The following is a 24,012-nucleotide window of genomic DNA, read 5'->3' as shown; positions in this document are numbered from 1 at the left end:
TCCTTGTAGACAGCCAGGGTTACAAATGCCTTCTCCATTCACAACAGTTCAAAGGTGCTATTGTTCTTAACACAACGATCTGATGATCACTTAACACAAGAGCATCAGAAAGTACATAGACTTGTTAAGCATCACTGAGGCTTAGTAATGAGATACAGTAATGTTTTATATGGGATCATAGTTTAAATCCTAGCACTCTTGACTTCACATTTATTGAAGACAGTCCTATTTTGTACAACATTGAGCATATAGTGTAACTCTGGGAGCCACAGCTGTGACTTAGTTAATGATCTCAATAAATCCTACTTAAGCAGAGACAAGAAGAGAATTATGCAAATTACTGTTTCTGTACCACATGTACTTGATAACTGAAGACATACCAAAATATGCTTCAGCATACAAACACCAATACTTCTTTAACCCACATATGTGAAAAATATGCAAGAACATATTACAGCTTACAGAATTTTATTTCAGAAGAGTTGCAGTTGCAGAACATTTATTACAAATGTGATAGTAAAGGAAACACACAGAAAGGATATGTACAAAGAGGCGTGGTTAAAAACCCAAGAAAGATGACAGATTTGTGAATGTGACAAAGAATTACTTTTCTGAACAGATCTTTCTAAAACATTATGATTAAAGCCTCAGTACAAAACTGATGCTTTCTCAGCACATGCATCAGCCAGTCACACTTGGCAGCTAGACAAGATGTCTTCCACCAGTCTCTTGTAGACCCAGGCATCACCTTTAAGCCGTTGGCGCCGGATACCCACTACTCCAGGTTTACTGAGTTGACACACTTCTAACTCAAATTCCATAGTTACTTTGCCAAAATCTGACCGTGTTTGACATTTCAGGGTATAACTGTACAAAACAAAGGAAAAACAGAATAATCATTGAACTGTTTAATGTTTGTTTTGCAATGCAATTTGAAATTAATAGAAGTACTTTACAGAAATTATCCCATTGCTGTTCAGAATAATCAGGAAACAACCCAGAATTTAGTGAACCGAGAGCTTTGAATACTTCAGTCCCAGAACACTATCATTATGGTGCTACATGTTGGAACATGGGCAATGTCCTACCGAGCTGCAGGAATCACTGCTAGCCACAGACCCCTGTTCTCAGAGTACAGAGCTGGAAGGATGGAGGGTGTTCCTGCATTTTTCCTAGACAAGACCACTCTCCTCTCTGCAATGACACTGCTGCTGAGAGGCTGGTTACACCTCAGCTGGTGTGAAAAGTGGAAAAAATGAACATGAAGTTTAAATGACTACAACGGGAGAAGGTGCTTCGGTGCAATTCAGTATCCTTCCAGATTTTGAGCTTGGAAATGCATCAGAGGCTGAAGTACACTCTGACATTCTGAAATGCCTATCATTTAAATATTCAGGAACTTTAGAAAATGCGTATTCATAAGTGAGCACAACATTTCTTTCATGCATTCAGAAATTAGGAAAGAGACATTAGGCTTTGATCAGAACCAGGAACCAATCCTACTCTCAATACCTTAGTCTAGTTAGTAAATCCTACAAATTAAAATACAAATCCTACAAATTAAAATAATCCACAAAAAGGTATGTGGATTCTGCGCAGATTTTAAAATATACTGATCTCTTGGCTAAATGCTAAAGTCTTTTAACTGCCAAGAATGAGGGCTAAAAGTTATTCACATTATCTCCCCAAATTGTCTGATTTGGTCATGTGTACCCTAACAAACCTTTTGTATTTACAATTTCACAAGACAAAATTCACATCAGCCTGTAAAAGCTACCTCACTATTGTTGGTTCATATCTTCATATCAAAGAGCTCTATTAGAGCTCACTTAACATTGTTTTGCATTGTGTGGACAAGTTTTACTGCACACATTCATTTAGTGCTCTGTACACTTTCTATAAAATGATTGTATTTTACAATGTGAGGCTGAGAAAGTAAAGTTTACATCGCTTTATCAAGGATTGGAGTACTGACTATTTAGACAAATACGAGTTGAAGTAATCATATTTTACACTTACCTCTTCTGAACATATTCCACATGCTTCTTTGAAAGAACAGCGATTATTTCATTCAACACTTGGTCTGGATTCAGTAGCTGAGTGGTGGTAACATTATAGTGCGCCTAAAAGTAGTCAGCTCATTAAAAAAAAAGAGTCAAGGGGAAAAAAAAAAAATTTTTCTGAAGACATTATGTAAGGTTTTCATAAAGAAAGCTTCAGAACAGCTAACCATAGTGACAAATGCTTCAGCTTCCCTATATTATCATAATTAAGATGTTGTAGTAGCAACAGGAACACTAAACAACTGCTGGTCAATTAACACCAAAGCATGTCCAAACTATAATCCGTCATAAAATCCAAAGTGGCAGTGATGGGCCAGGGCAGCACAGAGGCTATAGAAGTCTTGGATGTAGCCAGAGTCAGTTCCTAGAGGACTACAGAAGATAGCCACATGACTGTGCTTAGAGCACCCTACTGCACACTCCACAGTTGGGAGATTGCCTAGTGTGTTGCCTAGCTGAGCCTGAGCACTTGCAGTATCAAGAAACAGTCATGGCACCATGCAGCTTTTCTAGGACTAAAGCATCACCATGTTTAAAGAAAAAAGGTAACTTACTACTCGTAAGTTTACTGTTACAGGGGTTTTACATCCCTTGTCCAATAAGTGACTTCTTCAACAACTTTCAAACACCCATATGTAATGAGAGAAAGCATATGCCAACTGTAACATGCCACAAATGCTCTAACTTCTGAAGTCACAGCAGCAGATGAGAGAATACAAGATCATAAAATAGCTTGAGAAATGAATGTAGGTTGAGGATGCAAAGTCGGAGTAAAAGACTGGTTCCTACAGTTCTTATTCAGCCTAAAATGTATGCAACTCCGTGCCATTAACTGCTGTAACACTGAGAAATAAAGCTCTGTCTTCTCCTCCCTAGACATGCATCAGTGATTTTGCACATGCTATGGACAAGGGAAACTGATGCAGAAGGATAAAAGCTTTCAGAGACAGAAGATCTAGCTTTTGTTTCCAATTGCTCAGGTTCCTGAATTATTTGCGCAGTCTGGACTCCTGTCCGATGAGTTGGTCAGGTTTGTAGCCCAACACATGCCCTGAACTTGTAAGACTGCCACCTTGCCTCTGACAAGTGCCTCTCAGAAAAGCTTCCAACTGGAATACAGTAGCTGAATTCCATTTACACAGGCCACAGAACATGAAGTGGTCCTTTTACTGATAGACAGCTCTTACTGTACAGTAGGTGTCCTAACAGCTGCAGTTGCAGGAGCCAGTCAGCTGAAGGTATACATCACTTGTTTCTACAGAACTGTAACAGCCTTGCCTCTTTCATGTTAATCATGTTTTTCAAACATGTTATCTATATTCAAGTATAAATTCCTCCTTTTATAACTTTTGAAGTATATTAGTTGCTTTTGAGTGATGTATACACTTCTGTTCACTACACTAGTATTAGGCCAATGTCATTTGATGTGTATCCTACAAAGCCAATATTAACCTCATGAGTCAACTTTGGTAGGTACAAATTATTAATGTAATTTTAATGGGCTCTGTGCAATGCATTGCTTTTTCTATGGCTACTTAAAGAATAAGTAGCCAACTGGCTCAGATACAGTGACATCAAAACTTTAAAAATCAAAATTATGCTGAGAGTGTCAGAAATTCTTTCATGAGGTGTAGTTATTTAGGCTTTAAGTTTAATCTCAGGTTCTCTTGACATGTAAAAACCACCTTGGAACAGACATATCACTCCTGGACTACAGAATCCTAAGCCAGGAATGTTATAAAATTTATTTTTTTTTTTTTTTTTTTTTAGTGGAAGAGCTAGAAGTATCTCTATACAAATAACATGATTAAAAATTTTCAGCTAGGGTTCCTTTAAAACCACCCCTCTTCCCTCATATTTGGTTTAGATGGGATATAAAAAGCAATGGCCAAACTCCTCCCTTGATCTGCTGGTGACTTGCCTGAGCACAGACTAACACGACACCTCTTGGCAATAACTGGGACGTTATCATGTTAACAGAGATGCAGTAAGATCAACTGCACTTTACTGTAGGATGCAGGCAAGTCAGATCACATAAGTTTTCACATGACCATTTCTAAAGGTATCGGATGTTTTCAATAATTATACTTCTTTTCATGTAAGATTTTTCCAGCAACCATACCTTAAGTTTCCTTGGACGATCTCTAGTGGACCGTTTCTTTTTGCTTGGCGTAAGCATTGTGATCACTTTATCTAGGCCTCTTTCAAGACTTCCGAATATTTTGGCTTTTCTCTTCTTTTGGTTGCTATCCACATGAGCTAGGTTGAGATCTAATTCCACTGAATGACATCTGTTAGATGAACAAATTAATCAGTTATTTTTCCTCAGTGTTCAGAAATTACTTATTTCAGATATGTCACTAAAATATTATTACCAGACCTGACAGAATGAAGAAAACCAGAGCAAGTGCAGTGTATTATCAGAGTTTCTGTCAGTTAAGTCAGTTGAGATTTAAACCCAGAGATGTATATAGAAACTGCAGCCCTCTTCTGAACTGGAATAAAAAGGAACTTACATTATGGAAAATAGGAATATATTCTGAAGATAATTGAATAACATAGTTTTAAAACTTTTCTCAGCCTTCAGTGTTTTCTAGTGAATGTAGAAAGAGGTTTTAGGAAGGTTTTTACCAAGAGAATGGAAATAACAGCTTGCTGTTGTAACAAGGCTTCCTAGGCAGTTCATGGATTATCCATGAACTTCTGATTATTTAATCAGAAGTGTACATAAATAACTGGACATTTACCTTCTTTCGGGAAGCACCTCAGCTGCTGTCAATTCATCTGTGTTTGTTGGGTTTGTGGGTTTCTTAATTGGGGTGACTGTAGCAAACTGGCTCTCTGAAAGAAAGCATCCAAGCCAAAGCAGGTATGTTTTTGTAGAAAGGATTTTCTTTTCTTCAGCAAGGATTTTTCTAAAACCAGCCCCCTTTTCTATCTCAGGTCTGTATCTTCAGACTGATAAAATACGTTTTTAATATAACAACAATACTACGCCTACTCTACAAAGAAAAACTGTGACTGATTTCCCCAGGGCTCTACAAGTCAAGCCTTAGAGCGACCAATGCAGTTCCATATTAGAAATTTGGAAAGGAAGAAGATTAGAATTGCCTTCTTGCTCTGCCATTGGTCCCAGAATAAATACTGAGCAATTCACTGTGTCAAATAGTTGCGTTCTTCACCAAGGTATTTCCCTTATATGAAGGGAGTGAGTTTATATAGCCATGTTTAATAATACACACTACATAACAGCCTAAAAAGTTCTACTACCCACACATTGACAGAGTTCTGCAGAGCATCATTTTGAATGTACAGTAGCAAACACCAAGTGAAACAGTCAGGAAATGAGTCGTTATATTTAAACCCAACTTCAATGTTCAAAGTTTCAGCTCCCTACAGAATTGCACCTGGCCCCAGACAATGATGATCACAGAATTTCTAATGGATATTTCCACTTTTCTGTCTCTAAGAAAGTATTAATACTACCTTTCCTGAATCAAAGATCTTTCAATGAAACAAAGAATTAGCTTTTCGTTGTTTAATCCTCAGAAATATCTCACTAAAACGAGGAAACAGTGTTTCTGCATTTCCCATTTCAGAAAGAGTATCTACTTTTGCTTTTTAAACTTACCATGAAGTCAAACTTCACAAGTTACTGCATACAATCTTAAGACAAAAAAAATCAAACTCATCAACAGCTAGTCTTTGTAGTGCACTTCCTTAAATTCTTTCCAAAGGATGTAGTTGAACAACAGTATGTCCAAGATCCCTCATAACTTGAATCAGCCTGCAAAGACTTGCTATTTCTGAACAATGTTCCTTAGCATCCAGAACACAAGAGTGTCCTATTACAAGGAGTCCTTGGCATTTGAAGGACAGAGTTAGCATTTACAGTATCAACACCAAAACTTGTATGTTAATGGTTGAAGGGAATGCTACATACAGGATTCATCATTTTTCATAAGAATGAACTAGACAGGCTAAGGACAGAAATTTCTGGTAACTCAGAAAAGCTGACATAATTTAGATGGATTTCTGTGGTCTGTCACAAAACTAAGATCTATACATTGTTCACAGAAGTATTTTCACTGCCACACTGGACTGTTACTGTGAAAATGCTGATACGCTACCATGAGAAATCCAAAAGTTAGATTTCTCTTAGAAGAAGCATAAAAGCAAACTTGACTAAAAATATACCTTTATTTTCACTCAAGGTAATAACAAATTAAAAACAGTGTTGAGGAAATTGTGTTCTCAGCCTTCATGGAAAGGTGGAACCAGATGCAAGTTTTAGGAACACAGCTCTTAGCTCCATGTCAGAGTGTGCCAAACAGCATGCACATGCGATAGTGTAAGCAGCAATGACTTCTGTAATTAACATACAAGTAACATGCCCTGATGTGTGGCTAAACCTCTTGCAGCACCTTACCAGATGTATTAGAAGAAACACGCTGGTGAATATGGCAAAAAAAGTTAAGTCTTCCAGAAACAGATGTGTTGGATACACAAGTACTGTGTTCATATTTTAATTTACAATAATTCCTAAGTAGCATGTATGTTCTAAGTTTTCATTAGTTACGTTCACTGTACCTTTGAAGGCAGGTGCCTGAAAGGGTACGGCTTGTACTTGCGCCTCAATCTGGCTCTTTGCTAAAGGAGTCTTCGGAGCAGGAAGTGCAAAGGGCATTTCATTTCTTAAGGCTGGCTCTGTATCAACATTCTCTTTGTTTTCATGCTTCTTTGATGCCACTTTTCTTGTCACTGGAGTTGACAGTGTGAATTCCGTATCATCCAGTTGAGCATCATGCTTTGAATGCTATGAGAGGTGTAACAAAAAAAAAAAAGACATGCTTTGCTGTATTCTGATCACATTCAGGAATGTTACAGACAAGAAAATTCTAAAATTTAAGCTGCTTCAAAGTACCATACAATGCTTGCCTATTGAGCAAAATAGTTAAAAACTCTTCAACACCTCTGATTCCCTCTATAACTTGCTAATAAACATCTCAAGTCACTTGCCATTTCCTTATTGGCTCTTCTAAATTTTTCAGCTTGCACGTTTAATACTATTCCTCACCAGCTCATCTAAATGCAACTAAGAATTTTCATTTGGTTTAATTGTGTAATTTTAATTTCTTCATTGGATTTTCTTGTCCAATACAGACAGGCTTAACTTCTTCAAAGACCTGTCCAGCTATAACCTAGCTCCAAGATCTCGTTTGCTGTACCTTTGTTTTGTTTTTCCATTGTTTTCCCATCAGTTTTAAAATCCTCATTGCCTCATTTACTCACTCTTTATATGCTACTTTTATGCAAACCAAATGTCAAAGCTCAAGTTCTTATCAAATGAATCATGACTTACAGCGAGAAGAAGCCACAGTTTATGTTCAGCTATATGTTTAAAACATTTCTTTACTTGCTTTGTAACTCCCCGTGGCCATGGTCCACCAAATATTTAAACATGTAATAGGTTTTCTGTATAATAACAGTAAGATTTTTTTGATTAAGAACAGTATATATATTTAAAAAAAACAACTAGTATTTATTCTTCAAACACCTGCTTTGTTCCGCAAGTATTTAGAACAAATTCTTCTAATGGAGATTCTTCAAACAGTGAAGCTGCATCAGAAAACTCCATGGATCCAAATGCATGCGGCACCTCACTGCAGTCTGGCACATCTTCATAGGTCATAGTTTTTGCAGACTGAAAAGAAAGATTCCGTTGAGATTCCACTGCACTATTAAAAGGAAGATTTCATCAGAAAAGTGTCATTAAAATCTAAATCTTATTTCTTTCTAAGTTCCTAATTATGGTTAACAGCTAATAGAAGTTCCCATGACAGTGACCTAAGTTTTACAATATGACTTTCATATTGTCATTGGGGATTTGTCATTTGTATCAAAAGCAGATGTGAAATTATTCTCAAAGCACCATTACCAAGTCATCTTTCATGACCTGTGTCAAGAAGAGAAGCAACTCACAAAAAATACCTGCCTTTGATTTCAAGACTTGGACCACAAGTTCTTTTTACCAAAAGCCAAATAATAAGCTGGAAAGAACCAAAGAAAAGAATACAGTTAAGTCTGAAAGGAGTCTGGATGAAGGTAAACACATTACATCCAAAACATGTGATTACGGAATCTGCAACAGGACTTGAACTAGCATTCAGAAGCCTTTGTCGAATTCCTAGCCCCAAGAAAAGTTGTCATTTATTAAATCACAGGATTCATAACTTCAGCCAAGATTGCTAGCCTTCATGGCTCACACCACATAAAATCAGATGTATATCACAGTATCCTTAGTTTCTAACACCTTTTGTTATTTTCAGGAAACCCTTCGCAAGGACTTGTTTCCTACCACTTCAGTGAAATTGCATACAATTATTCTAAATTATCAGTCCTCAGTGGGAATGGATACCATTTTAGGAAGCTATGTTCTGCTGGCAGGTGAGTTTCTCTTGGCCTATGATCAAGGATATTGCGATGATCAGATCTCTCATTACTACTGGAGTAGAAACAGAGTTGCCTGGTATGCTACCAGACCTACGATGAGGACTTACTAAAAAGCCCTTACCAGAGGGCTGCTAGCTACAGCCAAGAAGCTAACAGCCAGATATTGTAGCTGAAATCACATTCCATTACAGTATGAATGCCTAAATAGGATTCCTTGTCTACCATGTTCCAGAAGAATTTCATGCCATGGTGAATTTTTTGGAATATCCTTCTACATCAAACTGCTTGAAATAAGGCAGTATTATGTACAAGCTTGTGCCACCAAATTCAGAAACTGGCTAAGTTAAAGGTTCTGTTTGCTTAGTTGACTTCACATCAGACCAGCTCTAGCTAGAAAACTTTGCTAGTTGGGTATTCCAGCAAATTCACCTGCTATTCACTCACAGTATCTACACGCAGGTAAGTTAAATGTGTCCTAAGTGCTGTAGAAGAACTAATGGATTATTGTGTTGTGTAGACACGATTTTCACAATCACCTGTGAAGGCATAATGCATATGTTAAATAGTAGCATTAGCCAGATCGATTTACCTAGGACACCACTAGAGATGAAATAACTTCACGGCATCAGCGCTAATTAACCTAGAGAACCTCCACCTTAAAATCATCTGAGTGTAGAAGACTAACCTACCATGATCATGGAAATCACATTATGCATATTCAGCAACACTTATGATTCATGATCTGTTACGCAGCACTGGTAATCTTAGAATTCTCATCTGCGTTTCAAAGCAGTTGTGTAAGTGAACTGAAATTATTTACATGCAATTGAATCAGATGGATAAGAAAGTATTTATTCCGAGTGCTTGTCTCTATGCAGAGAATAGCATATTCAGATCTCTAGTTAACAATTTTACACAGATGTCTACAGTTCAAGGGGGAATGGCTAGTAGGAAGTTGCAATTTTACTGAATGCTTTTGAGCTTGCCATAGACTAGTATCACCGACATCCCATATAGCTGCATATTATATATGATATTGCAAACAATTTAACAACTTCAGACAAGTTCTGAAGTGCCCTGTTGGCACTTTGCTACTAAACCACAAGAACAGAAATTACCGTAAGATATACAAAACTGCTTGAGAATCCAATTAATCAGAAAAACATCAGCAACATGCTTCCTTTACTCAAAATAAACAGAATCCTCTCTGGGATTGTGTTTTAAAAGGAAACCGATGAGGAAGGAATGGGTCTCTCCCCTTTGACTGTCAGCTCATGTAGTGTCCGTGTCATCTCAAAGCAGGCTGCCCAGATGACATGCCAGGATGTTTCAGAAGACTTTCCTTACTAAGCCACGCTAAATGCAACTAGCAAGGTCCAAAAATATTTAAAGACTAATGCAAAAGAGTGCAGCAAGAAGGTAGGCATCACAGAAGAAAATCTGGAGTGATCACATACGCCAGACAACGGGCAATTTTAGTCCATTTCCTTGAGTAGCCAAGGGGAGATGCTGTGCAGTACTCATAATGCACTATGTCCTCCCAGATAGTTATTCCAGTAATGTCAATTTGTAGAAGCAGCCCAACTTGCTGAAACATGCTAATGAGGAGACTGAACTGTTTAATGACCAAGACTTTGGCTGACTGCACACATGCTCTCTTCCTTGTGTTTAGGGCACCAGTCTGTTTTCCCAGGCAGAGCTTTGTTAATGCAGAGCAGCATTTTAATCAGTATGTTGTCCTGTTGAATTCAAAAACTTACCTCGAGGCCCGCTGATTGCGTTGTACTGGCATGCCCTGTTAGACATGGAACCCTTAAGCGAACACGCTTGCCACGAGCCTTCTTGGATTGAAGCAAGAGATACGTTGCTGACATTTGGTCATATTTCCACTGCGGGGGAGGGGAAAAAAGACTATTTTAATCTCCTCTTTGGAAACACTGTAAGTACAAAGCAAGCTCAGCCTTCTGAAAATTTCTGCGTTCCTGCAAGTTTTTCTACCTGATGCGCATCCCTAATGTTTGATCACCTAAGTGTCATTTCAGACTTCAGTTGATTCACACTATGTGTTTGAGATCAAGCAACAAACTATGGTTGTTGTTCTTTGCAAATTAGTTCATGGTACACTCACTACAGTGAAAACTAATGCTGGGGACAGAATCTATCTACTGAAGTGAATGGCAAAGCTATTAGTTTAGTTTAGCCAATATTTCAACCAGAGTCAATTTTTTTTTTGAAGCCTTCCCCCTCACTTTCTGCCCCCACGAGCAGCACCACCTTTTTGCATGACTTTCAGCAGCTCTGCTTGTGTGAGGAAGATGGGTACAATGCTTGACAGGTTTACAGCATAGTACAATTAGTTTGGATTAGTTATAAGGGATTAGAAGTCCTCCAGTAAAGCACTATGCAAATGCCACAAACCTATTTGGAAGGACTTTTCCCTGTGTAGACAGATTATTCTGATTATTTCCTATAACTGAAGAACAAGCAGCATTAACTCCACAAATCCATCTTAAGTATCACACACATTTTAAAAGTCTGTTTCTCCTACAGTTACGTGGAAACCCTAACAGTTTTTCCAAAGCAAAGAACTATGTCACTGCTACCATATGTAAAGCAGCAAAAAATTCAATTTCAAGGGAGAATTTGCAGATTCAAGTTAAAGTGGAAGTTGGTATCATGTTTTAAGTCTCTTCTACAGCTTGCAATGTCACTGCTAACATTTGTACAAGTCTTCTAGAAGTAGCCAGTTCAACTTTTGTCATTTGTATTCAAAAGTGACTAAACATACTCACTTTTTAAAAAAACTCTGTATAGTAACTCCCAAAAATATATTTTATAGTCTGGGTGATGCTCTGGTATTTTTCTCTTACTCTTCCCCCCCCCCCCCCCCCCTTACTTATTGAACCATTTCAAAGCAAAGAGTTAACCCAGCAAATGGTATCTGTTGTTCAACTATAAATTTCTGTAAGTCTATTTTGACTTTAAAAGATTCAGAAGGATTTTACCATGGAGGGAAATAACAGCAAGGTTTAGGAAACATCATGAGCACAATTAAAGGAGGAAAAAGGTAAAAAAAAAAACAAATTTGAACTTTGTAACTGTAGTTATAAGCTACAGCTAGATTCTGGAGTCCTGCAGGAGCTCCTTAATTCTGAAAAGTATTAAAAATTTCATACTTGAGAATAACTGAGCATTAGTCTGTTAATACAGTAAGTTTATTTGCTGTATTGCAGTGTTTAATTACTGTAAATCACCAATATATGCTTCTTACCTCTGATATTAATTCCGATATGCTCTCCCTGCTCTGTTTATGAAACACGGAAAGCTCTGTTACACAGTCTTCATCAAGACGTCCCAGCTGCAAGAACATGACTGATATTGAAGCATGAGGCTTTCAAGTTGTCTCATAATCCATATATCCGACTGTGACACTGTCATGAAACCCAGTGGGCTGAGTGTATAATCAACCATGACTTTAGACCTTGTATTTTACATAGTTAGCATCGTAGCTAAACATTGTAGGGAACAGACTGAAAAAGTCATACAAGTTCAACAACTTCACAGTCTGGCCCCTCCTTGGTGAGAGGTTGTGAATTCAAATAAGAAAGCCTGACAGCAGATGAGATTTTTACTAGAATGGAAGCTACACTTTGATCTCTCCTTAAATATTCATAGCTATCAGGCACACACATCTTGTCTAGAGCCCGTTAGAACTGATGCTGCAAGCACAGTGAAGCTGTTCTTTATCTAGAGAAACAGTGGCATCCAGTGGCCAAAGGGAGGCATTAGCTGCAAAGAGGCAGGCACTTCCCCTCAGTACCTACTACTGACAGCTAAGATTATTTTGGTTTTTTTCCTCTTCATACTACCTCAGTTTCTCAAACAAGTAAAACAAGCGATAGAGAAACAGGATTGACATACTCTCAGTGAGGTCAAATTTTTATTCAAACTAGCAATTTTCAGTGAGGACTAAATACAGGATAAACCATAACCATGTCTAACATGCTCTCAAGAACATTTGCGTTTTGCACCTTAAATGAAGTATTGACCAAGCAGCCTGGAGAATCAACGGCTCATTCATATGTGGAAATACTTCACATTTTGATAACAAGTCAGTTATTTCACAAATTAAGCATCAGCTGCAGAATACAACGAAAACACATTTGAAATTCCTCCTCAACAGAAATCGAGAGAAAGTACTAACATTTTGACAGCAAGACGACTCGGAAAGGAACAATGGCCATCTCCAAGTTTATCTTCGGAGAAATGTCTTCACACCGCCATACTGTGAGGATGGTAGCGGAGCCCGTAAAGATTACATTAAATACTTTAGTAAGCATCTGACAAGTGTACTTACTGGGTATTTACTTTGCCACTGAACAGCATCAGAATAACCTTGCGTGAGCCAAGGGTGACTTAACAGATGTTTAACTGTAATCCGCTTCTTTGGGTCCACCTAGTGAGCAACAAAAAATCAAGCTGATACTTCAATCATGGAGAAGACCTGAAGAAACAATTCCTCTTTCAGTCAGAATTTTAAGGGGGTTAGAAGCTCAAATGGAAACCAATACTGTTTCGTAGCTTCACCAAAAGGAAGATCAAACACGTGAGCTGTGAAGAGCAGTAGGTAGAAGAAGAACGGTAGGCAGAACCTACTGTTACAAAAAATGCTCCAGGAATATTTAGCATTGGCTAGATTGCTTAGATGTAGCCCAAATGCGTATTCAGGATGTTTAGCTTCATGTATAAAACAGCTCTTACTTATACAGCACAATTAAGAACAACCAAATGCAGGCTGGTTGAGGACTTTGTTTAATCATTTAAACTTTACTTAATTATTTCTATAGCTAATAATTTTTCTCAAAGAATTTTCAGCAGAAGGCAATATTAATCATTTCTTCAAAAATTGGTAAGAATTAAACTTCTTGTTTAAACACTGAATATTTTAAAAGTATTTCATCGATGTAATGTTTTGACCTATGCAATAGTACTTTAAGACCTATTGAATAGAAGCAATACCATTACCTGCAGCATTTGGTTAAGTAGTAGCGTACTGCTAGGAGAGAGCCACTTTGGAATACTGTATTTTCCCCTCTGCAGAAAAAAAAGAGGATTTAGAATGAACCTTGAACAGCTAGCTCCAAAGGAACTGCTAAATTACTCGGATGATAGTGACATCTGTATTCGGTCAAAAAGGAAGAAGTGCAAACATGTTGGAGTATGAATGACTGACACTAGCACTTTGAAATGCGAATATTCATTGAAATCACTACTTTTCAGACACTAAAAATAAACCATTCTCAACATTTAGCTGTTCTTTTTTGAATAGGTTACATCTAACGCTAGAGTTTTGATCTCTACTCATACTGCAGACAGGACAAAGGTTGCAGATCTAACAGGTAAGTTTCTTTCAATCAAAGGATTTACTGGTGTTTTTTTTAATTCTTGTTGAAGAAAATTGAAGATGGCTTTCAGATTTGAGGTACAACAACAGTAGCTAAAAACCGAACCAAATTCATCATCAAGGATCATTTACTTCTCAATGAAAATGGAGAAAAAAACTAAATAAAAATCCGTAAACAGCCATTGTGAAATAACATAACAATCAATTTATCAAGGCAGCTTTATTTCTACAAATACCTCGATAACAAAACAGTTGGTATTATACACAACATACATTTCTAAGCAGAGTATGTATTGCTTTGACATCGCAGGTTAAAGAATTTAAGTTACACCTTTTCAGACACTACTAATGAGCTATTTATAAGTAGTTTGTAGGCTGTTTCACAACGCAGCTTTACTCTGAAACTAAGCCAAGGCAAGCAACACATATAATCTGCATTTTGTTTTTGATATATTGCTACCGAACATGAGACAAGGAAAAACAAAATTAGTACCCACTTGACTGAGGGCAATGCTGGAAGGTAAATAGCTTGCAATAGCTACCAGATGCATAAGATCACACCAGAAATAAGGTTTTTTGTACAAAAGCTACATCACATGCTTGATTTTTCATTCAAAAAGTAAAGGCATTTATTCAAGTATTCCCAGATGAAAAGATGTGGAACATTCCAGGGAAAGAAACATTGCACATAAGTCATACGATCCTAATTAGATTCAAACAGCAGATTATTACATTGACTTGGAACAATAGTTCTGAGTTGAAATTACAGTAAATTTCAGGACTATAATGTGTGAAATTAAATTCCACAACAGTGCATAAGCATCCTCATTTCAAGCAAGTTTCAGTTCACAACCACATAAATTTAAAACAAATTCAGAGTGGAAATAGCAAGCCTGCATCTTGACACCTGTCACATTATCGGTTTTCAACTGCACCCAGACTCAGTTTTAAAACTTGGTTGTCTCAGTTCACTTAAACACGTTTCTCCCGCCAGCATTCTGTCAGTCCAAACAACTCGGCTCCTAGTTCCTGTGCATGTTAGACAGCTATAACCATGTAGAAATGATCTTTGATAATCTTAAGATCTCTGTTCCACATCTAAGCTCTCTGTTCCCTTTTCAGCTATTGACAAGTTTAAGAGAATGAATACCTTCAGCAGTTAAATCATTTACCAGGTTCTGCATCTTGGCATAACAACCAGCATAAAGGATTTTCTAGCATCCTACAAAAGTATGCTTATAAATGGTCAAGTTCTCAATATATACTGACCTTATGGGTAGACAACACAGTTCACACCACAAGCAGAGAGGGGAACGTAGCTCAAGTCTGATTCTCCTTTATAGCAATTTTACTGAGAAATTGCAAGTGCTTGCTAACGTTACCTGGATGACACTCTTAGTCACATGGCTTAGTTTTAGGTAGTCCTGCAAGGAGCAGGAAGTTGGACTAGATGACCCTTATGGGTCCCTTCCAACTCGACATATTCTATGATTATTCAAGTAGGAAAGTCATATCATTTTAATGGTGACTCATCTGAATATCAGCACTTTTATACGATCTCTTCGGATCGGTTAGCTGTTGTTTCTTTTTTTTTTTTTTTTTAGATTCTTTACAACGACTCAAGCTGAGCTTGATGAACTAATCCTGCACTTTTATAGAGTTGTTATAGATTGTTATGCACCCCAAAAACACTCCCTGTTTACATCAGCTGCCAGTTGCCTCCTACCAGAGTAGTCCTTCGACAGTTTCGAGGAGTTTTTTGGGGTTTTTTTTAGACATATCAGACTCTGGGTGAAAGAAGGACAAAGAGGTAGAGGAAACCAACACGGCTACTCCTCACTGGAAGCTTTATCAACATAAATTTTATGGCAGCTTAGAAGTGGTTCGTAGAGGTGTGTGCATGATGTGGAACAGAAGCTGTTTAGCTGCATCAGAAGGAGTTTACAGGGAAACGGAACCAATTACTGAATTCTGTTACTTACTACTTATTCAACTTTTTCTGTCGATTATGGTGTCTTACATTTCCTCCTCATTTTGGAGGAGGAGAGCATGAGAGCAGATGCAGAATCCTGCTTTTCCTAGACATGAGAATAGCTGACATTTAAGAACATTATTTTTGGTAAATCAAATGACATTTGCAATTCTATTCCATCCAATACAGGGAGAAGCCAGATAAAGGCTCAGATACAAAAATCCAGCCCACCAGCAAGAAAATGCTTCTCCTGAAACTCCATTTCCTATCGTATTATAGGACCAAGCTAGAGTACTGCAAAGGCTAATTGAAGATGGAAACAAATCCACAAAATATTGATAGGAAAAGTAGCAAAGCGTAAAAAAATTCAGCAGATAGGCCTTTTCGCCCTAGGCACAGCTCAACAGGTTCTGCCATCAGAAAAGCAAAGGCCTCTCTTAATGCTTAGCAGTGCCTGTTCCTAGTGTATTCTAGCACCATCAATACCTACCATTATCTTCCTGTAGACAGCCATGACGTTGTCATCATCAAAGGGGAGAAAGCCACACAGTAGAGCATACAGCAGTACTCCCATGCTCCAAATATCTGCCTAAAAAAATAAGAGTGGAAGTTCATGAACCTGATCGATCTAAAATGGCTTAGAGACAGGTAATATTGTGCCCCTTTGCCAAAGTCCACATACAACTCATGAAAAGTAGGCTCCTAAATTCTGGACAGAACTCTTATATTCCAAGTGAAAGCACACAACACAAATTCAATTTTCAATTCACTCACGCTAGAGCCCTAAAACCAATATCCTCTCCTTAGGCCACCAAACTGCTGCATTACTGTCAATCTACAAGGATTTCACTGGCAAAAATGAAATCAAACTCACCACAGGGGATTTAGTACAGTGACGTATTACCAATTACAACAGGTGTCAGCACAGTTATAGTCAACTTTAAAGCCCTACTGCTTCTTCTGTATTTGTATAGGCATGAAAAAGTACACCTGCCTCATACTGCCTCATACCAATTCCCACTTAGACCATAAAGAAAAAGATGGCTGGAAAAGCACTGGACGTCATGGAAAACAAAAGAAAAAAAAAAAGGCAAGCAGGAGTTAGAGGCCAAGGACAGTGGTGCAGAGGTACATAAAAGGAAAAAAGACCGCCTTCATCCAACAGCACAGCAATTTAGGAAGTTGAGGAGATTGCAATCACAGTATTTTGGATGGATTCAGAGAGGCAAGTAGCAGGTCCTAATGTTCCAGACATGGAATCAAAGCTAGATAAACTCCACATTTTTTCTTCTCTCAAATTTTACTACGCTGCGCAGTACAAAGACAGCAAGTTTTCATACATGAATTTCAAGTTAAAGACAGGCCTGGTAAAGCACACAGGATCCTGAGACTGCACAAAAACTTGCAATAAGAGTTGGATAATTAACAGAACAAATCGTTGCTTGAAAGAAAGTGCAGTAGAAGGAAGGAGTTTAAGTTCCTGTTTCATAGCACGCTAAAATATGGAGCAACAAATGGAGGTAATGAAGGATTAGTCAGAGACAACCTACGCAGCTACATGATCTGTGGCCAAGGGCACTCTATGCTATTCCAGGCTGAGACGATTGAGGATAGTCACACAGCTTCTGAGAACCACCTAGGCAATGTTATCCAGCGGTATTCAAGAGAAACCAAGTGAGCATATCTGAACCTCACCACCTTTAAATATACAGAGGGGAGAAAAAAAAAAACCTAGCCCAAAACTGTGCTACATACCTCTGAGCCAATATATGCTTTGCCCTGAATCAGCTCTGGTGCTGCATAAGCTGGGCTTCCACAGCACGTGTTCAGATGGTAATCAAGGCCACCCTAGAATAACACAGAAAACAGATCACACAGAGGCATTGGCTTTAACACAGCTTAAGTCTTCTAGCAATGACATATTAGAGGCCTCAGAGGCTTCGTTCTCCTCTGCTGTGCATCTACATTCACCTTGATGTTTTGCTTTGGTGCAATATATGGCTTCACAAGGCAAAAATTGTCTAAGACCATGAGTATCCTACAAACGTTCAGATCCCAAGCTGCTCATTCATCTATTACCCTAGCAGTCTTTTCCACAGCTCCTCCTCTGATAAGAGTATTTCCCTTTGTGACTGTGAAGAGAAATGGAACTTGGGAAGAAGTGACCCACGAGCTACTGGGCGTGAGGCTAGCTGGTTATTTACACCAATATTTAATGCAATAACTTGATGAAGAACCACTAAAAATACTTCCTTATTAAAACCACGTTATGACTTTGTCTGGGCTTTGTTCTAAGCAGATCAGAATAAGATGACATTATACCACCAAGACGATGGTCTAATAGTCTCGATTGCCTGCAAGATGCTCTAACTTGAGTCAAGTAAAACGATCTGAGGACAAGTAGCTGTCTTTGGATCAGTAAGATCTTCTTCCCATTAAATTGTTCCTTAACAGCACCCACCTCGCATGTTAAGCTGACAAATAGAAAGGTCTCCCAGAAACCGATTTTAAACTCAGGAAACAATGCAGTACGAGCATATGGAGCCAGAGGATTTGTAAATGTAACTAGAATAAACTATTTGATTCAATCCACAATCTCCACATACATACAAATCTTTTGAAAAAAGTCAGACAACATTGTAACTTATTAGGGGAAAATGCACACCAACATAAGCTTTATATTACAGGCCTTTATGTGTGACGGCAGGTGCTATACATATAAGAGAATCTGCCTTAGATTAGGATAAAAGATTAAGTATAAGAAGGGAAAACAATCTAACACTCCGGTCATAACATGCAGTTAACTGCTCTCGCACACAGTTAGGGCCCTACCAAGTCATTAGTGATTGGATGACAACTATGCAAATAGCGTGAATTTAGGGTCTTTGGGCAAGTCTCTGCATTGCACTCTGAAGTTACACACGCATTTTTTATGTGCGTGCAGCAGCTGCTTTAGCTCGACTCTGTGAAAGCAACTGATACCCTTACCTTTGGCTTTGCACAAAGTCCAAAGTCTATCAGCTTCAAATTATGCTCACCGTCAATCAGCAAATTTTCCTGGTAAAAGAGAAAGTGGTAATGAATGCTTCTATAACCTATGTATCCAAGGAACCACGTTTTCTTTCACCTTATTCTTGTCATTAGCAGCTAGAATTTACCTAAAGCTCTCCTCTGGAGATTTTGATCGGTTGCTAATGAATATATCCCACGTTCCAGATGGAGAATACTAGTTCCTGTCTGCTGAGAAGGGCCTGGGGAGCGGCTGATAGACAGCAAGCTGACCACGAGGCAGCAGTCTGCTCTAGCAGAAAAGGCGGCCAGCAATATCATGGACCATATTAAATGGAGCACAGCTAGTAGACGAGGGGAAGTGACTTAGTCCTCTGTTGTGCACAGCTAGAGCAGCGCATCTACTTTCTGCCCTCCCCAGCACAGGAAAGACATCAATGCTCAGTGGATGGCCACCGGTCTGCTCAGGGGGCTGGAGCGCTTGCTCAATGAGGAGAGGCTGGGGGAAAGACGTTTGTTCAGCCTGTAGATGAGAAAGCTTCAGTGGAGACCTCATGGCAGCCTTTTAATACCCACAAGGAGGGCACGAAGACAGACCTAGTCTCTTCACAGCAGTGCACAGTGGGATAATGACAAACAACAGCCATCAAGAGACATTCAGACTGGAAACAAGGAAAAACCTTCCTCCTCATAAGGACAAGGAAGAGCTGAACAGGTTGCCCAGAGAGACTGCGCTGTCTCATCCTTGGGAGGGGTCCAAGATGTGACTGGACAGGACCCCAGGAAGCTTGGTCTGACACTGCTTTGAGCTGGAGGTTCAAGCAGAAGCCTCTAGAAGTCACTCTCTAGCCAAGCTGTCACACGATCCTATGAATCCGTCAGCTGTCCAGCTACAAGCCAACTCCCTCCAAAAGGTACATACAATGCTTCATCTGGGGAGAACTTCTTTGGAGACAAAGATTTCATGAACTGTCTAGGAAAACGCTTGTGCACTAAGAGTTTCCTTTTCTCAGAGATGTCAGCATCTCTAAAAATGCAGATTTCTAACCCCTTCAAGAAGAAATGGACTCAAGTCTTCCATGACCTAAACCGATGCTTAAACTCTGCAATGACAGCAAAGCCACAGGATGAGTCCAGTAGCATGCATCTCCCCCTACACCCTCTGTCTAGCCGCCACTTGTTTAAACTATCAGTGTCACTTTTTCCTTTGGGCATGAAAACAGAACGGTTTACATAACAGAGCAGCACCCTAAAGACTCTCTCCGGGTACAAGCTGGAATACAGGGGATCGCGACAATGCCTAAGCAACATTCAAAGTCAGACCCGTGTCTCTGCTCCACTCCCAGCTGGAGCACATTGTTCTGCTTCTCTTTCAGAGGAAGCTCCTTCCTCAGTTATAGCCACATCCAGCTCAGCTGAGGAATGCAGCAGCAGCAAGTAGAAATAATGCTCTTTCAGAAGACATTAGATAAAGAGCTCTAAGCACAGGAGAATGGCAAAGGCGTAACTTACTCCTGCTCCTAATGGAGAAATAAAAGTGAGTGTTCATTATTGTTTATGCAAATCTGACTACTATTCAGGCTTACTGGTTTGAGATCCCTGTGGGCATATCCCCGACTGTGAACGTAAGCAATCGCTGAAACAATCTGCCGAAAAAATACACGCGCTTCCTCTTCTGAAAGGCGATCCTTGGAAATTATGTAATCAAACAGCTCTCCTCCAGGACAGTACTGCATGAAGACAGGAAAAAGAGAATACATTTAGAATACAGTAGTGAAATCTAAACAACAACAAGAGCACCGGACAGCAACTAGAGGACACTCTTCCATTCCCTCTCCTTTAGCACAGCAGTGCCCAAGTGCCCCCAGGTGTGCCCTAGGTCAGCACAGCAGCAGACCAGACAAGCTGAGAATCATAGAATCATCAAGGTTGGAAAAGACCCTTAAGATCATCGAGTCCAACCGTTAACCTACCGTTAACCTATCACTGTCAGAAGTCTGACTCATGCCTGATGCATTGCAATGGCTACATCACACTAACAACACAGGCAACACAGATTGCCCAGGAGGTGGCAATTACACAGGTGTTCCAGGGTCCCGCCTATCCTGCTGATACCATTTTAAAATAACTGAAGCACAAAGTGGGAGTTAAAGCTATTTCACTTCTTGTAAACAGTAAAGAGCAGCTTTTACAAGAAAATAGAACACAGAACATATTACCAGCTTCATTTTCAAACTAAAGCACCTTGAACACCATCACTGAGATAACTTTTTAAGAACTGTTTCATTTGAACTCTGTTATCATCTACTGCTACAGCCAAAACCAGGAACCTTCACCATGGCAGAAACACCATTTCTTACCTCTAAGACCATGAATATTTTCTTGGGTGTCTCTATCACGTGATACAGCTGGCAAATATGCTGGTGACTTAAGTTCTTCATGGCATCGATTTCTATTTTAACACGAGGCAAGTCATCCTAAGAGGCCACAACAGCAAGCTATGAAATTGCCGACTACTTTGACAGCCTGTACATCACAGTAAGCATCAGACTATTGTACAACACAAAATTTCACAGCACGTAGTATATGACAGCATACAATTCAACTGTTCGCATTCAATCCAGCAACAGCTCTGCCATTACTGCCCTACAATTCTGGCAAACCCCCAAGGGGCCAATGTAAAATAGCTAGTATTCTCATCAGCATTCTGTTTGAATTACTGTGATAATCTTTGACTTCCTCAATTCTACAGCCAGAGAATGTTGCCGTCTCCACAACAGGGCACAAGATTTGTGGTCTTCTGTTAAAATTCTTTCAAGTCTAGAGCATCCATCAATAACCAACAGGACAATCAGGCAGCATTTCAACATGTCGCGCCCCTGTGCTCCTGAAAACTCCACAAGAACAGCAGGAAGTGCTACCAGCTTTTAACTATCTTTTGGCTTACCCCTAGAGCAAGTTTGTCCATGATTTTTATTGCAACTTTTTCGCCAGTGAGAAGATGTCGCGCAAGTTTTACCTTTGCAAACCCACCTAGAATTCAAAAAAGAGACGTTTAAAGCTCAGTGTGATGACATGCTTTCTTGCCTCTAATCTCACGGTTACGCCAGAGTAGGCAGCATGCACAGTGTGCTGTGTCTTCATTAGAGGAAGAAGCGATCACTGCTACTGACTTCCAATGACATTTTCAGAGTTCTGCCCCCCAAAACACACGCTTGAAACATGACCTACAGACTCTGCAGTAACAGTTAGTCTACACTCAGATAAATACTAAAGTGGTTAGACAGACTGCACACACCTGTTTGCATCCACAGATTAAGCCTACCTGTTCCAATTGTTTCATGTAATTCATAGTACTTGAGAATTTCCTCATAGTCACCTACAGCCATTCTGAGAGGAACGGGGATCTTGCAGTTTTTCTCCGCACCTGCAAGGAGAAAGCGTAGCCAGTGTTCCTGCTTTTCCAATCAGAGCGGACTCCTGGAAACCGACAGGACATTTGCTGCAGCTCCAGTGCTTTCATGGCCAAGTGCTGCACACCTCGCAGCAAACTCCCTGGACGAGTAAGCCGGGACGCCCGCAGGCTAAGGGCACAAAACGCTCGCGTCTTTCAGGGGCTCCTCGCTGAGGCTTAGCAGCGAGAGCGAGCGACCGCTTGGGAGAAGCGGCAGCAACGCCCCCGCGCCAGCTTCCTCCACAGGGCCACGACCCAGACCCAAGGTCTCCGCCTTTCGCCGGGGAAGCGGCGGCTCCGGGTGCTGCTCCCCGCTGAACGCAGCCCAGCTCTGCTGCGGGCCCGTCTGGCGTCCGGCGCCCGCCGCCAGGGCCCGGGCCCGGGCCCGCCTGGGCTGCCCGGCGAGAGGCGCCAACCGCGTCCCCGGCCTCCCCAGGGCCCTGCCGCCGGGGGACCGGCGAGAAGCCCCCGGCCTCTGGTGGCAACCGGGGCGGGCCCCGTCGGGCAGCACTCACCGACTCGGCAGCCGCCTCCCGGCGCGGCCGTTACCGTTCAAATCTCCCCGCCGCGGCGGCCGCTGCCGGCCAGGACGCGCCAGGGGCCAATCGCCGCGCAGGGCCGGAGCGGAACAGGCGGGGACGCGCCGTGCATGACGGGAGGGAGGTCGAGGCGGAGCTGGGGGAGTGGGCGCCGCCATGGCGGGAAGGTCTCCGCTGCCGTCTCGCTGCCGACAGAGACGGCCTCGCCCGCGCCCGGTCCCGGCAGGGACGGGAAGCAGCGCCCGCTCCCATGGGGAAGATCGCCGCCTCCCACGGCCGGTGGGGACTGGCGTGGGACCCGCCCCGCCGGGCCTGCGCCACGCACAAGATGGCCGCCGGGGGAGACTACGCCTCCCAGCATGCTCCGCGGGCCTGCCCTTCCGTGAGGTGCGGCCGTTGCGGCCGCCGTCCCCAGCGCTGCCCCGGGGCCGCCGTGCGCCGGCACCGCACGGCCCCTGCCCGGCCGCGGCCCCGCTCCAACTTGGAGCAGCCTGGGGCAGGTGGAGCCGGCGAGCAGAAACGCAGGGTTTGCTCTGTTAAGGCTGGCGTTGAAGGTCTGTCTTTGCTGCGCCGGCCGTTCCCCTGTCAGGCCTTTTACCTTTCCGCGTACCAGATGTCTCCACCAGAAGCAAAAAAAGAAAAAAAAAACCAAAAGATTGGTGGAACATCTTATTTCTACATCTATTTGTATAAACTGCCTCTCCTTTGAAATCTTCCCAGGAGGATTAAATCTATCCTGAATAAAGAGTGAGGCACAGAGAAGGCCTCGAAGCTGTGCAAACACTGCTCAGCAGCAGCCAAAACATCAGTGTGTGACCAGCACTGTTCTGGTCAAAAGTCTAAACCACAGCGCCGTAGGAGCTGTGAGAAAGAAAATGAACTGCGTCCCAGCCAGGCCCCGTGCACTTGGGAAAACAGGCAACAGGCCTAACGATCTCTGAACGTCTCACTTCTGCCATACGCCGCAGAGATGCGTGCTAACATTCATCATAGAATCATCACAGAATGCTTTGGGATGGAAGGGACCGTTGAAGGCCATCTGGTCCAACCCCCCTGCAATGGGCAGGGACAGCTTCAACCAGATCAGGTTGCTCAGAGCCCTGCCCAACCTGACCTTG

At 41.0% G+C, this 24,012-nt stretch overlaps 1 protein-coding gene across 1 annotated transcript; it reads right to left on the bottom strand.

Moving 5' to 3' along the window:
- Positions 1–689: 689 nt before the first annotated feature.
- MELK (maternal embryonic leucine zipper kinase) lies at positions 690–22,944 on the bottom strand (the record flags this gene model as incomplete). The annotated part of the gene is made up of 18 exons (XM_082336037.1): positions 22,871–22,944; positions 22,227–22,328; positions 21,849–21,934; positions 21,262–21,378; positions 20,488–20,631; positions 18,881–18,949; positions 17,648–17,740; positions 16,383–16,481; positions 13,542–13,610; positions 12,874–12,972; positions 11,788–11,874; positions 10,277–10,405; positions 7,621–7,767; positions 6,654–6,879; positions 4,811–4,904; positions 4,186–4,354; positions 2,020–2,123; positions 690–867 (listed from the first exon to the last, which is right to left on the bottom strand). The coding sequence occupies exons 2-18, from the start codon at positions 22,288–22,290 to the stop codon at positions 690–692; spliced, it is 1,974 nt and encodes a 657-aa protein (XP_082192163.1). The 5' UTR covers positions 22,291–22,328; positions 22,871–22,944.
- Positions 22,945–24,012: the final 1,068 nt, after the last annotated feature.

The sequence above is a fragment of the Platalea leucorodia genome (assembly GCF_965183815.1).
Source record: "Platalea leucorodia genome assembly, chromosome: Z".
In the NCBI taxonomy this organism is placed as follows: domain Eukaryota; kingdom Metazoa; phylum Chordata; class Aves; order Pelecaniformes; family Threskiornithidae; genus Platalea; species Platalea leucorodia.
The sequence above is the reverse complement of the archived record's forward strand: the minus strand, read 5'-3'. Positions and strand labels throughout refer to the sequence as shown.